The following is a 15,926-nucleotide window of genomic DNA, read 5'->3' as shown; positions in this document are numbered from 1 at the left end:
AATCCACTTACTCAGCACACACTTCTCCAGAGCGTGATTGACAATCCATTTAAACTTTGTTCACAAGTCCTCTATGCCCATCATATTGGAACTACACGATATTCATTCATTGTCTAAGTGGGACGCTAACAACTGCTTATCTGCTCTTTGTAACAAAAATATTCTTCTAACCTTCTTGATGGATTTATTAACTTTGGTAACCATCATGATCACTAATCCCTGTCTCTACACTGGCACAAGGTCTAAAATATTTCCATTGTGTGTAGGCTGTCAAACTAGCGGCTCAAGACAGTTTTCGGAAGACATGTTCAAAAGCACTTCACAAGACTGCCTGTCCATGCCCCCTGCAGTGAATCCATAAATGCCCCAGTCTATACTCATTAGGGTAAAGTCAACTCAAACTAATTTGCATGATCTAGGTATTTGCATGCTACTGAGTGTAAACTTTATTTGAATGACTCTAAAAATGTCACAGCTGAATCAGGTGGCTGGCATAAACTCCAACAATTAACTTGATTTCATCTACACTAGTTATATGCATCCAGAAAACTTCACAGTCACACTCAAATTTAACCTCAATACATACAATATTTTGTTGACTGCAATGAACACACTGATTCCCATGATTCTAACCTGTCTTTCTGATATGCTCACTAAATATATCGGAGCTTTCTACTATAGGTTTCAGCCAGCTCTTGGTCCCAAGAATAACATGAATGCAACAAATTTCCTGGAGGGCATCCGGGAGCAAGCTTGACCAATAGGGCAGCATTAGAATAGCTTACTGTGGGCTCTGAGGAGAAATGATGAAAATCTGGTGCCCTAAACAATACTGACATACGACAGCATATAGTGGTTTGTATTTTTTGCCCACTCTAAACTGCAGATTACCGACTACTGTGCTGTTCACTGAGGTAATGGCAGCATTTGCATATCATCACATATGGCTTATACAGCACAACAAACTGGTAATGGTACAACACCAGACTATGGGAGGCCCACAGAGGTCTGAAAAGCATGTCTACTTGCCAAGCAATGACTTATTTTAAAGACAAGGCAACTGAAATAATTAAACAACATGTTAACCAGAACTTCAAGAAAAAAAGATACTGTCTGCTTGTAACAGGTTATCTTCAGCCTGAAAGTTATAGTGAGACAGTCCGACTAAGTGTTGCTCTAATCAGTTCAGCAGTAGGCAAATGGCACATTGACAGAACTCTACTGCTACTCCAGATCACAGGAGCCATGACATACTTTGACTGTGGATATCATTCGAATTTCCAAATTTATCCAAAATGTATCAGTTTAAAACTGAGTGAGTATAAGATGAAAGAAAATTTTAATTATTATATTTTCTTTATATAGTGTCTCATTACTTGTTTCAAGTGCATATGGCATGTAGAAATCTCTAGCAATAGGGGAATGCATAAATACACTTGCAAATTTTGCATACAGTCAAACAGTTAGTGAAGAAAGTACAAAAACTAATATTACTGTGAGCCATGGATGAAAACTGTGCTATTGAGCTGGCTCTGGATGTGCAATTTTGTAATGAAATGTATGGCTGTAGCCACACAACATACTAGGTCATGAAGGCAGAAGATATTTTTTGTCTGCACCTCACTATATGACACACTTTTAAAAAGCAAGTAAAATTTTTGTTGTGTTTTCCTTTCTTTAAATCAACTGTAGGGAAATTAATTATTGTCTACAAAAGGTAGAAACTGAGGAGAATCTTACAATTCCATTGGCCATATTCCTTTGAAACAAAGAACTCTGAACTGAACAATTTCTTCATTGGTACACATTTTTTAATTCTGTTGCCAGGAAATTAATTGAGCATTATATTTATGTATTTCAAGGAAGATATATTTTCTGTACTTCAAGTATGCAGTTTGTGTATGATCGACTATCCTCCTATCTGAACAAATATCTAATCTTCAAATTTTGACCGAATGCAACCACAGATTCGCATTTCAATGCTATCCCAGTCATGTGTATATTGTTATGTGATGTAGCCTAATTAGTCTTTCTTTCCCTCACACTTTCAGCACTGGCATCTTGTAAATTTCATTAACATATGTTCTTGAAATCATCTGTACTGATGCTAAGGAAATATACTATCATTTACAGTTTAATGTGTAGCCTGACGTTGGTAATTAATATAATTCTACCCAAATTATAAACCAAAAAGCAATGTCCTGACAATATCTGAGTGGAAAGAATAAATTACCATAGCATATATATCATGTCATATTTATGATGAAACTAATACAAAAGAGAACACACTAAAAGTTTCTTGGCAGTGTATTTACTGTTTCTCTTATCAATCGGGATTAATCTCCAAGGAGGATATGAACTTCAGTTTGGGGAGTGTTGGTCTTACTGATGAACAGTTTTTTTCTCTTTTTTTGTGAACTGATTTCTGTGTGTTATTTTTTGAGTCTCCCACATACATTAACTCTAACTCACAGCAGCTGTACTAATGGAAACATGAGTATAATTCATTAGATACAAGTTAGTTGGATGCAAAATTCTTACACAAGTGCTTAAGTTGTAGACTGATGACTGAACAGGCACTTGCTAAGAGTAAAAATCGAAAGGTTTTATGGGCACTTGACTTTTTAATTTTCTTATTTTTTCCTGGTAGATAATGTAGTCTGCACCTCCAAACCTCCATCAAACCTTTGCACATATAAAAAAAAAACTGTGAAGCTGCAGTCTTTTATCAGCTACACTTTAAAATGGGTGACTCCAACTAAGTCACCAATAGTGTCATATGTCCAATATTCAAATCAGGTTTCAGGTTGACTACTGAATTACATTTCCTGAAACTGTTTTAAATAAAACAAATAATTCCTCCCAACAACAATGACATCATAACAATAGATGCACTTTAAAGGTCTATATTAATCAGAATTTGACTCTAAAGATAACAGAACTTTTAATCATTGTGAAGATAAATGAGAACAAAGCTTTCATTATAACAATAAAGATGAAAATTAAAGGTACCTCACTGTTGTCACCATCAGCAACACTGGTAATGATCTCAGGCAGAACAGATGCTCGTCGTGGAGTTGGTGATGGGCTTCTTTGCAGGGATGTGTTCCCTGTAGGTGTTTTCTGAGAACCTTCACACAGAGTGCTCACCTGACATTTCACCACACATTTCTTGTGACACGTCATATCACAGCTACGACACTGAACTGCATCTTTCAACCATATCTGTAACAATAACAAACATATAGCTGCTGGGTGATTATATAGCAACTGAATTAGAAATATGAAAATTCTGTAATTTAACAACTAGCAGTTTTTATTTTAGTTACTAGACCTAATGATCTAAAAGAACATATCAATAGAAATTTATGGTAGGAAAGAACGCTGCATTTTGTTTACATTAAACAACAGTTCTGGTAAGAAAATGAGTAGAAAACACCTTTTTACACACACCTGCAAAGATGATTTTAGAAAATGAGGAAAAACAAAATAGAAAAGAATGTGAGATATTTTCTCCATAGTTTTAAAGAACTCAACAAATGTTGTAAGAAAATCACCAAAATGCTGCAGTATGAATAATACTCTTTACAGACAACTAATTTCAATCAAGTGATTATGTTCCATTTGACCAGAAGGTAACTGCTTGACTTTAACTAGCTGCCAGTAAGGAAAATTATCCATACAGCAGCATTTTGGTGGTTTCATGGGGCCATTTTCAAAGTGAGAGATATTCAGCTAAGAAAATGACGGCATCAGTTATTGGCCATGAAATTCACTATTAAATGATTTAAGATCCATGTTACAGGTACCACTTGTACAGTGCACTAATGTTAATTCACATGGGCCAGTGTGCCACAGTTAATAAGCTTCTTTAGCTGTGGGCCACTAACTGAATGAGCATTATGCCTCCAGAATGGAATATTTCTTCAAAGGTGGAGGCTTAACGGTACTGACACCTTGTCAGACTGACACAACACTGATTCACAGTGCAACATAATATCAGAGTTGTGATATTGCATGCATTCAGTGTTGATTGTCAGGAATGCCATGTGATAAACATTTTTAACCACATGGGTTCTGAATATGTGATTTAATATATAATAGTTTTGATCTTTAGTATAAAGAAAAAACAAAAGTAACACAATGTTATAACAGATTTTTTAAATATTAGTTATAACTTAAAGAGAAAGCCTAGATTAAATTTAAGTTTCATAATTAGAGACATGTTGTATTTACTCATAGATGCTTATTGTGTAGCAGCTGGCTCTTTAGATGTGGAATTTCACTCCATCTATGAAAATTACACCAGGTGTGATGAGGCGAGACAAGTGTAAACTTTTGCATGTGCACCACAGCTGTGTGTAAGTCACTGCTTGTGTTAAGCAGTTGAGGAGGGTTACACTGAATACTTAACATTTAAAAATATATGTTACATAACAATTTTTTATTGCACAGTTTGACTGACAGTATTTTGAAAGTAATTTATATAAAATTTCATGGCACTTGGTTTGCAATAACTAAAACTGATGATTTATCTATTTTTTTTTTAGACACACTCAGTTTAAAGTTAATAATGTCACATTTTGCAGTTACAGTACCTTTTCTTAGAAAACTCTGCTTGGGAAGCTAAATTCGTCTGAAGTCAAATTCAAAGAAGATATTACAAGTTCTATATGTTTTGAAGTGAAGATAGTAAATTAAATAGTAATGGTAACTGAGCTACCAATATATGTAGTACCATTATAGGTTAAGATTTGTAACAGATGCCTAATTTGTATTGCAAAGCTGAAACTATTACCACAGCAAATTATTTATGCATCCTTTCTGAACAGCCACCATTGTGGAAAAACAGTTTTTTTTAAATATTTAGCTGTAGTTTTAAAGTCAGATTAATACATTTGGTCAACCTCACTGATGAGTGATCACCACTTAAGAAATAATTATGACATGTTAGCAAATACTTACAATGGGTTTCTATGAGCAATGTAGTGTGTTCTGGAGAGGAATTTCAGTATTGCACCAAATGGGAAGAAAGAGAGTGAATTTAAAAGGACTGGGTAGTTGCAGACTATTCACAACTGGGTTATAAGGTGGGACTCAGCAGTGCTTGTTTTTAATTATGTTGTAAAAGGACTGAGACAGAACCCATACTACCTGTGGAGTGGCTGCTTTTTTTTTTTTTTTTTTTTAAAAAAAAAAAAAGGCATGGGAGCGGGTAGGTAAGAGAACTCTGCTCACTTGTTCTCACCAATGCGTCACAGTGTCACATCTTCATTGTAAGGACCAGCAAACTGGACATATCACTCCAAGTGCTCCCCAAAAGATTGACAAATAAATTTTTACTGTTACTGGTGAGTTAAGGTACATTTTTGGGCACATCATCACGCTACTAATGACACTTGGTATGTCATTAGGTGATTGCCGCTCCACTCAAGATAATACTTAACATTTTTTTGGCAGCCTTATAACCACTGCCTGCACTTTTCAGTAATTGGATAAGGGAGAGAGGAGTATTGCTTACTTGGGAGCACTTTCCCGTAGCTGACTTCAATGTCACCAGGAATAATCATTCATCAGAGAGCAATCCTTTTCAGGATATGCTCCTCCTGGAGGTCTACTCATTCTTGACATCTGCCCGGCAGAATAACTTGTTGCAGAATATGGAAAAACAAGAGAGATGAATGGCATATAAACAAGAATTATCAGACCCATCCAAGGAACTAGGCCCAACTAAACAAATACTGAAGCATGAAATCACTCCCTTCGAAGAAAAGGGGAGACAACAAAGCTTAAGACATAAGTAAGTTCTAATGCTCCAGAAAGCCAACAGCTGGAACCAATGCATTTTACAGCCATCAAAAAGACATTCCCACATAAGAATGAACATTCTTCCGGCTCTCAACAGCTGCAAATATATCCCTGAAAGTGATCTTCAGGAACTTTCAGCTCAAAATGGATGTAGACAACTTCAAGGCTATTTTGTTGGGCTAGGTTTCAAAATCAGTGCCTCAGTGGAAGTGCAGTGGTTAGGCAAAACCCAGACATTTATCTGGCAGTTTTGTGAAATACATCAAAAACAGAAAAATTTTGGATGTCAAAAAGATGCTATATTGGCAAGGTAACTAAAACAAAAGGGAATGCCATATCACTGCTACAACTAAGGTCTGTCTCATGTTGCCGAGAACTGCACTATGCCCACCAGGTGCATTTGATGTTCTGGAGAACATGAATTAGCTGAATGCCCCTCCCTACCCCCCACCCCCACATCCACAAAAAAATTGCACAAAGAGGGCCTTACAAGACTGTGCAGAAAATATAAAACTTCAGCCCCCAACAGTAAAACTAAAAGTAGGGACAAGTGGATGAACATCAGAAGCAGGATAGAGATAGGAAAGAGGAAACAAGAAACAAGTTACTACAAATGGTGGTAAAAAAAGGTTAGATAAATATGACAATTACATGCTAACCACATAAGCACCTATGGACAGGTTACTGGCTCTCCAATGCCACAACACACCACAGCATGCAATGGGCAAGAACAGCATTCGAAACCAAAGAATGCAGAAGGTAAACAAACCTTTGAAATAAGAACACAACAGAAGGCGGACCAGCTTGTGAAAGGTGAGCTTAGGGCATATTTTGATTTGGAACAAGATCTGCAGGCTGATTATCATCAAAATGGAGGTACAGTTTGAGAAATGATCTGCAATTATTAAATTACTCCCTGTGGTGACATACAGGTCCTAAACAATGTGCATTTTAATGTAATCTGGGTTCACAGCTACCACAATGGTTGGCTGACACAGCAAATGTGGTAGCAATCTCCTTTAAATGAACAATAACTCACCACCATGTACCTACTCTGCCACCAAGACATTCACATAAGGATGCATGAGATACCCCCCTCTGCATAGTAAGCACAGCCTTTTATTCATCATGATTTAAAAAAGTACCTTTGCAGACACCTTTGAAAGATAAGTCCAGTCTGTAAAGACCTATGACAGGGGCCACAAAACACATTATGAGGTAGCAGATGTCAATGAAAAGACACACTAATGCTCCAGACATCATCATAAGATGTATCAAAAACAATGAAACTGCTAAAAGGAATACACTCCTTTAGACAGTACAGTCTAGCCACTGAGCACTTGGAAAACTTCCTGTCACTGTCAATTATTTATATCATGAGAATCTTCACTCATATTACTTCAGTACACTGCTTTCCTAAGTTATGGAAACATTCCAGTGAGGTCATGATAGTGAAACTTGGTGAAAACCCTATCCTTTCTCAAACTTACGGTCCGGTACCAAGTATGACTAAACTTTATGAATGGCTCACACCCAAAGCCATTCACCATCTCATCAAGAATGAGCAAATTCAGCTGATCTTTTAGTTGTGTTTCCAATAAGACCACTCTTCCATCTAACAGTTAATGGAGGTTGCTGAAGCAGTGTTCAACCACAAAGAGTTCTGTGGACTTGCATTACCCAATGGGCCATAAGTTTTTGACATAGCTCTTATACTCATCTGCTGTACTAACTGTACACACAGCAATTTCCAGGGAAAACAGTAAAACTCAAAAAAAGCCATCAATTGAGGAGATCATTTAAAGTAAAGGTAAACACTAAAAGTCAACAAATCGGCACACTGGTCAGAACTAGGTCCAGTTCTGTTCAACTCATACATGGCTATCACACCCTCTAAACAACACATCCGCACAGTCCAATAAATTTTTCTTGCAATACTGATTGAATCACCACTAACACACACCCTCAGAATATGCTAAACAAAGCTAAAAGTCTGGCAAAAACATGAAAGATAATATTATTCCCTGATATGACCCAAGCGATAATGTTGGCTAAATGCATAGAAAAGCATTCCTGATACAGAAGACTCAAGTTAACGCTATGCTTGAGAGGCAAAGAAATTCAGTTGTATATCATTCTCAAACAACTGGGGGTGACGCTAGATCAGTGTCTCACCTAGACAGATCACACTGAAAGCACAAAAGTAAAGCACTGACAGAAATAGTAGTCTTTCTGCAACTTCTTCTGGAAGAATTCATTGTATTTCCATCAGATACCTTCTCTCTCTCTCTCTCTCTCTCTCTCTCTCTCTCTCTCTCTCTCTCTCTCTAACATAGGACTTTGTCCCAAGCCTAAGCACTTTCCACCTTTTTTTTATGCACCTCTGTATTACACAGTATCCTCTCTAACTCGTGAGTTTAGGTCTATCCTATAACACACACTATTTATATAATTCATATTCAAGATGATCTTAAATGCACATAAGATAAACAGCCCAGACCTCTAGTTATAGACTAGATGCTTAGAATAGAATCCTAGCTACAGACTAGTAGTATAGAATACAACTAATCTTGCTGAAATGTAAGACCACCAATGAGGAGTGCAAAATTACTCAAAATATTCATGTTCAAGTAAATGCTACAAGACAGTACCCTTCTCCAAACTAGTATCTTCCAGGTAATTATGTTCTAGTATGAGAAACTGTGATGACCATACAGCCTGCACCACTAGTGTAATGCTCTAGATATTATAGTTAAATGTTTTATAAATTATCTAAGAGTCATGTGGATGCCCAGAAAGCAGTTCTACAGTGCTCTGAGGTCAAGTATGCCCCACACCAAAGACAAACATCACAAAGTGTTAGTAAGTGTGGGACTGACTATTTTCACTTTGTGCAGTGGAGATGCGATACATCACTACAAAATTTTTGAAGAATCAAGAGTCCTAACACAGTATTTCGAAGTGTGTGTTGCATTCCTTGCAGTACTTTAGCATTCACAGAGTAACAGATAACTTGAGCTCAAATGGTCCCACAGAACCCGATGAGTTAAAATTAAATGATAAACTCTAAATTTTTCTGTAAGAAATGCATATTTTGATTTTGAACATTGAATTGTGAACTTGGAGCTTAAGCTTTTACACAAGTTTATGCTGTCACTCTGAATTTTAAATATGTTTGAAGCTGTACTGTGTTGTCTATGAAATTTTCTCATTAGTAAAACAATTTTATAACCTATATTTTACCCATAAATCTTTATCTAAATTCTTTAGTTTTTTGCCCATCATTCAACACTGTTAACACATTTTAGATATGCTTACACAGAATCCAACAAACTTTTTAATGGAGTTCACTCCTGTAGATGTCATGATTTAGTGACTGTCTGGCCTTTTCTGAATTAGTGTTAGATATCTGAAAAGGATTCAGTAAATGAGTGTGTGTGTGTGTGTGTGTGTGTGTGTGTGTGTGTGTGTGTGTGTGTGTGACCTGAAAAATATACAGAGCTTATGAAAATTGGTTTTTATATAACATAGCTAGCAAAACTCAATGATATTTTATGACTTTCAGAGAAGCATGCACAAATAGCTTTTTGTGCCTCATTTTCCCATATAGTCCCTTCTGAATGGAAGAATTAAACAGCATTGCTAAAATAAATCTGTCAATGTATTTCTGCTTATCTTTGCCAGTATACATTCACTTACCAGAAGGATGTAGGCCATTAAGTAAAAATATTTCACTTCATAGAAAATTTGCTTTTGTATATGTATAAAACCTTAGACTAGTGAAACAGGTAACAACAAAACAGAAGGGGATTTCTAATTGTTTCCCTTCAAGAATTTTATTACAACCCCAAATTCGACAAAATCGGCCTCTTTATGGTGTTTGACTACATACTGTGTTAAATTGACACAAAGTGTTTATTTTACTTTAATACGTGGTCCATTTGGAACAGCATTCCCTGTTATCTATAAAGCTGTTTCTTTGTCTGGCAGTGTGCTATGAAGTGGTTTCAGTGACCGTCTCATTGAAGTAGCTAGCGTTTTTGTTTTAACAAGTTTGGTAGTGCAAATCTGTGCCCAAAAGACAACAGGGCTTTCTTTTTGTACTCATGTTTGCATCAGAATTTTAGTAGTAGGATGGATAGGGAGTGTGCATGCTGTGTGTGGAAACAGGAGGAGCTGCCCACAGTTTGTGAGCAGCTGGTGAGCCACCTGCATGCTGCTGCCTAAGAGAGCAGCGGCAGTGGGGAAACTGTTGCATCTCATAGGTCACCTCAAGAAGTGTTGCATGTTTCATTCAAGGGATCTGCTGCCAAGGCTGCATCTTCTGAAGGGCCCAAGAAGGCACACATGGGGGTAAGGGTATGCCAGTTATATCAGCTCCAATGTCAGATGCATAATGTGCACTCAGTATGTCTGCCGAGGGGTCTCGCAGGAGATGTGGAGGAGGCGCTGTCTGTGGCAATCGAGGGTGCAGAGTGCAGTTCTCTGCAGGTCATGGCTTATGATGATACCGATGAGGCCTGTAGCTTGGGTTCTGAGGCTATTTTCAGTTCACACAGACAGATTGCAGAAGTAGTGCAAGTAAAGGTTATAATTTGCAGGATCATACACAGAATTGATCAGGGTTGCTTGGTTTCGAGCACAGTGGAGGATCTCAACGAGAGGCTCTGCTGATTCTGTGATAGTCTTGGCTACATTAAGGGTTGAAGAATTGTAAGATTCCCCTTAACATGTTCACCAGGTCATCTGATGACTGCTCACCAGTCGATGTGTAGAGTGCAATCAGATCCCATAAATATTAAAGACGTTTGAATGGCACAACTTCAACAGTAAATTGCCGAAGTTTTTGTAATAAAGCCCCTGAATTTACCACTTTCCATGAAAGCTGTTACACTCAAATTACAGTCAGAACTGAGAGCTGGTTGAAACCTAGAGTAAAAAGCTCCAAAATATTTAGCAAGGCATGGAGTGTATATTAAAAAGACAGATTAGACATCACAGGAGGGGGAGTGTTGATTGTAACCAACAAAAATAATATGTCTATTGAGGTCAAAATTGAGTCTGCAAAGTTATCTGGATGCAAGTAACAAAACTAAATGAACGCAAGTTAATTGTCTGGTATTTTACAACTGATTCTGCTGAACAGTTGAAGAATCATTCGAAGTAAGTACACCAATAATGCAATATTATGTATATATCCCAAATGAAGTGACAAATGAAAATTTGTATCAAGGCTAGGATTAGAATCCATGTAACAGATCCCAGGAGATCTGGGTTCAAATCCCAGCCTTGGTACGAATTTTCATTCATCACTTCAGTCTGCATATACACATCATACATGTTTGAGACTTGAAAAAGTCTCTAGAGCCACATAATTTCATTTGATTAATGCAGTATTAGTTGGAGATGACTTTAACCTACTCAGCATAGACTGTGACATCAATGAATTCATTGCAGGTGGTACACAGAGATCTAGTAAAGTAGTTCTGAACACATTCTCCGAAAACTGTATTGAGCAGCTAATTTGACAACATACACCCAATAGAAATATTTTAGAGCTTGTAGATATGGACCTGGCCCTACCAACAGAGTCAGCACAGACACATGGATCAGTAATAAATGAAAAGCACTAGTTCGGCTCACAAGGCCATCTTCAGACATTTACTGAGTAAAGATTAGTGTCCATGACATCATCATAGTGATGATGGTTAGTAAAGTTAAAAAATCCATCAGGGTGGTCAGGGGAGTTTTTAAGCTGAAAAGAACAGATAAGCAGTTGTTAGCATCCCACTTAAACAATCAATGCACGTCATTTAGTTCCAACATGACAGATGTAGAGGAATTATGGGTGAAGTTTAAACTGATTGTGAATCTTGCTCTTGAGAATTACATGCAAAATAAGTGGATTAAGGACAGAAAAGACCCACCACAGTTTAATAACAAAACTCAGTAAATTTTGAGGAAACAGCAACTGATACACTCTCAACTGAAAAAAGAATGCAGAAATGTTGGCATGCAGAAGTTGCAGAAATTTGTGCAGCTAAGTAAAGGTCAAAGCACAAAACATGTAACTTGCACTGTCATATATTATTGAAAGACCTTGCCGAGGATTCAAGAATATTGTGGTCCTACATAAAACTGTTAAGCAGGTCAGAGGGTTCTATTGAGACATATGGCAACCAGCCTGGTGCTGCAATAGAAGATAGCAAAAGCAAAGATTAAATTTTGAATGTTACATTTAAAAAATCATGCATACAGGAGTATCATACCAACATACCGTTGTTTGACTATCACACAGACTCCTGTATGGACAGTACAGAAATATGCATCCCTGGTTTTGTAAGCAGCTGCAAGAGTTGAAAACAGATAAGGTGCCAGATGAAATCCCAATTCAGTTTTACAGAGAGTACTCTTTGGCAATGTCCTCTTATTTAGATTTCATTTCTCAGAGATCTCTCACCCAGCAAAAATCACAAGCAACTGGAAAAAACAGGTGACTCTCATACATATGACGAGTAAAAAAAAGTGGACGGGAAAAATTACAAACCGATGACCTTAATGTTGGTTTACTGCACAATTCCTGAGCATATTTTACATTCAAATATAATTAATTTCCTTGAGGCAGGAAAGCTCCTCTCCACAAATCCGCACTGAATTAGAAAGCATCACCCGTGGAAAATTCTACTTGCCCTTTTCTTGTACAATGACTTGTGAAACATTGATGAAGAATGACAGGCACATTCTGTATGTCCTGGATGGTGAGTGTTCTTCAGAGACAAGTGTATCATCAGGAGTGGCCCATGGAAGTGTTATAGGATTACTCTTGCTTGCTATACACATAAATGTCATCCCATACTATGACCGTTGCACAACATGAATGGCATACATGAGTGTGCATGTTTCAGGTTCCCTGCAGACAGAATAACAGATGCATGAGAGAAATTGCGTGACAACTGGCAGTGCACTCCAAAGTTAAATTGTGTTGGAGAGTACGATTCTTGTGGGCACAGCATTTAAAATGCACACAGATTCACCATGTAATTCTGCCTGTGTATGGACCAAATGTAATGTGGCATACAGATAAAGTGAAATAGTGCCAACAATTTAACCAAGGCTATATGGATGTGGGTGATTCTGATCAGGAAGTCCAGATTCTGCACAACATGATTTACATCTTTATGGCAGACTGAAAGAACATCTGGATGCGAAAGAGATTTTTCAATGATGAGGACATTCACCAGCAATTCTCAAATGACTCTGTGATAAATTAGCAGATTTCTATCATCAAGGAAGTAGAGGTAGCAGATGGTAAAATGGTGAGTGAACCCCAGGAAATAATGAGAAGATGGGATGAATATATAGAATGGCTATACGCTGCAGACAGCCGACTAAGTGAAGAAGAGTTTGGGATAGAAGAAGAAGATAAAGTTGCAGATGATGACAAAGGAAATGCAATACTAACTAGTGAGATTGAAGCATCTATAAGGAGACGAAAAATTGAAAGGAGATGGGAATTGATGAGATTCCTGCAGAACTGTTAAAGTCATTGAAGAAAGAAGGGAAAAGGGAGTTGACTGAATTGTGTAATCAAATATTCATGACAGGAAAATGGACAAAGGACTTTACAGGAAGTATCATAATACCTACAGAAAAGAAAAAGAACAGCAACAAGTGTGAGGAACACAGGACAGTGAGCCTGACATCGCATACAGCCAAAGGAAGATGTATGTTGTGTTCATTGATCTTGAGAAGGCTTTTGACTGTGTCAGATGGGACAAACTGAGGGAAATCCTAAGGAAACATGGAGTTGACTGGAGGGATAGATGGATAATTAGAAATTTATATTTTAACCAGAGAGCAAGAGTAAGAATAGGAGATGTGATGAGTGAAGAAACTGAACTGGGAATAGGTGTAAGACTATCACCAACACTGTTCAGTATCTATCTGGAGGAAATTATTAATGAATGTTTCGATGGAAGGAGAGGAGTTTGTATAGGGGGTCGGAGAGTGGAGTGTATAAGATTTGCAGATGACATGGTTGTGATGGCAGAGAGTGCAAGAGAGATGGAACAAATGTTAGATGATCTAAACATAAAATTAGAAGAATATGGAATGAAGATTAACAAGAGGAAAATGAAAAGCATGGTAATTGGAGGAAAGGGGAGAAACTTCTATATGAAAATAGGGGGAGAGGAAATAGAGCAAGTGAATAGCTTCAATTACGTGGGAAGTGTTATAATGGATGATATGTATTGTTCAACAGAAATTAGGAAAAGAACTGCAATGGCAAAAGAAGGATTCAAGAGGAAACAGAAATTACTTCGCGGACTGCTAAACAAAGATCTGAGGAAAAGACTTGGCAAATGTTACATCTGGAGCATTGCACTGTATGGTGCAGAGACCTGGACATTGAGGAAGGAAGATGATAGAAGACTGGAGGCACTAAAGATGTGGATCTGGAGAAGAATGGAAAAAGTGAAATGGGAAGACTGTGTAAGGAATGAAGAAGCGTTAAGAAGAGTTGGAAAAGAAAGAAACATGCTGAAAGTCATCAGAAAGAGAAAACGGAACTGGATTGGACATTGTTTGAGGAGGGACTGTTTATTGAAGGAGGTAATAGAAGGTATGGTGGAGGGGAAAAGGGGAAGATGTAAGAGAAGATATCAAATGCTGGACAATGTCAAAGGAGACAAATATTCAGAAATGAAAAGACTGGCTATGGACAGACAAGAGTGGAAGAGGCTTAACCCATGACAAGACCTGCTGTAAGGCAGAATACCATACTACTACTACTACTACTATCATCAGGGAATTGAATGACTGGGAGAATGGGACAACTGTTAAAGAGACTTCCTGACTGTTAAGAAACAGTGTCATGTGTCTGTGTCACTTTGAAGTACAGCGCAGCATTCCATAAACATTACCTGGTCTGCCATAATGAAGTGTAACTTACTTTTTGAAGCCCACTCGTATTTGCTAACAACACTGCAGTATACAGGAAAGTGTCATCATTGAATGACTATAGGTGGATGCGGGATGACTGAGACAGAATTGCCATTTGGTGTGATGAATAGCAGCTTGCTCTAAATGTATTAAAATGTAAGATAATGCAAATGAATAGGTAAAATAAACCTGTAACATTAGAGCCAGTACTGGTGGAGCTCTGCCTGACAGTCACATTGATAAATATCTAGGCATAACACTGCAAAAGTGAAATGAAATGGAACAAGAATATAAGGGGAAAGGTTGACCTTTTTTTATTGGGCGAATTCTTGTAAAATGTAGGTCACTTATAAAGGAGTCCCATATAGAACACTTGTACGACCCACTCTTGAGCACAGCTCAGGTGTTTGGGATCCTCACCAGGCAGTTTAAAGGAAGACATCAAAGCAATTCAGAGGCATACTGCTAGACTTGTTACCAGCATGTTTGATCAACCCTCAAGTACTACAGAAATGCTCTGTGAGCTCCAATGGGGAGCCCCAGAGGGAAGATGATGTTCTTTTCGTGAAATACCATTGGGAAAATTTAGAGAACCAGCATGTGAGACCGACTGCTGAATTATTCTACTACCACCAATGTACCTCTCATGTACAGACCATGAAGACACTATGAGATAAGTTAGGGTTCATAGAGAGGCAACATACATTTTTGTTTTTCCCTCACTCCATTGTCAAATGAAACAAGAAAGGGGATGACTAGCTGTGTTACAAGGTACCCTCTGCCATGCAACATATGGTGGATTGCAGAGTATGTATGTAGATGCAAATGCAGATCCTTATTATGTGCTAGTAATGTGTTGTCTACCTTTATTGGTGATTAATTCAGAGTACTAGTTCATTGCTCCTGACATATAGTGTACCCTGCTGTGTCGTTCCAGGAATCATCTATTGACTTCAATGCTCAAGTTTTTGATGCAGTTGTCATTTTAACGCAAACAACTGCAAGTTCATTGGGTAATGTGCCATGAAAGAGAGAAGTTTATGACAAAATTTACCACTGTACAGCAGATGTCTTCCAACAGAACAACAAGAATAATTACTGTATGAAGAAACACTTCTGATGACTATCGCAAATACGTGAAAAAAAAATTTATGGGAAATAACAAATGAACATTC

At 37.6% G+C, this 15,926-nt stretch overlaps 1 protein-coding gene across 2 annotated transcripts in view; it reads right to left on the bottom strand.

Annotated features, from left to right (window-relative positions):
* The window catches only part of LOC124555784 (PDZ domain-containing protein 8), a 236,876-nt gene that overhangs the window by 41,956 nt on the left and 178,994 nt on the right, over nucleotides 1–15,926 (bottom strand). For both annotated transcript variants that reach the window (XM_047129838.1, XM_047129840.1), the window contains exon 11: nucleotides 3,013–3,225. In XM_047129838.1, coding sequence (XP_046985794.1) covers nucleotides 3,013–3,225 — 213 coding nt within the window. The remainder of the gene's footprint in view (nucleotides 1–3,012; nucleotides 3,226–15,926) is intronic.

The sequence above is a fragment of the Schistocerca americana genome, chromosome X, assembly GCF_021461395.2.
Source record: "Schistocerca americana isolate TAMUIC-IGC-003095 chromosome X, iqSchAmer2.1, whole genome shotgun sequence".
Classification (NCBI taxonomy): Eukaryota; Metazoa; Arthropoda; class Insecta; order Orthoptera; family Acrididae; genus Schistocerca; species Schistocerca americana.
Note: the sequence above shows the minus strand (reverse complement) of the source record. Positions and strands in the feature narration are given on the sequence as shown.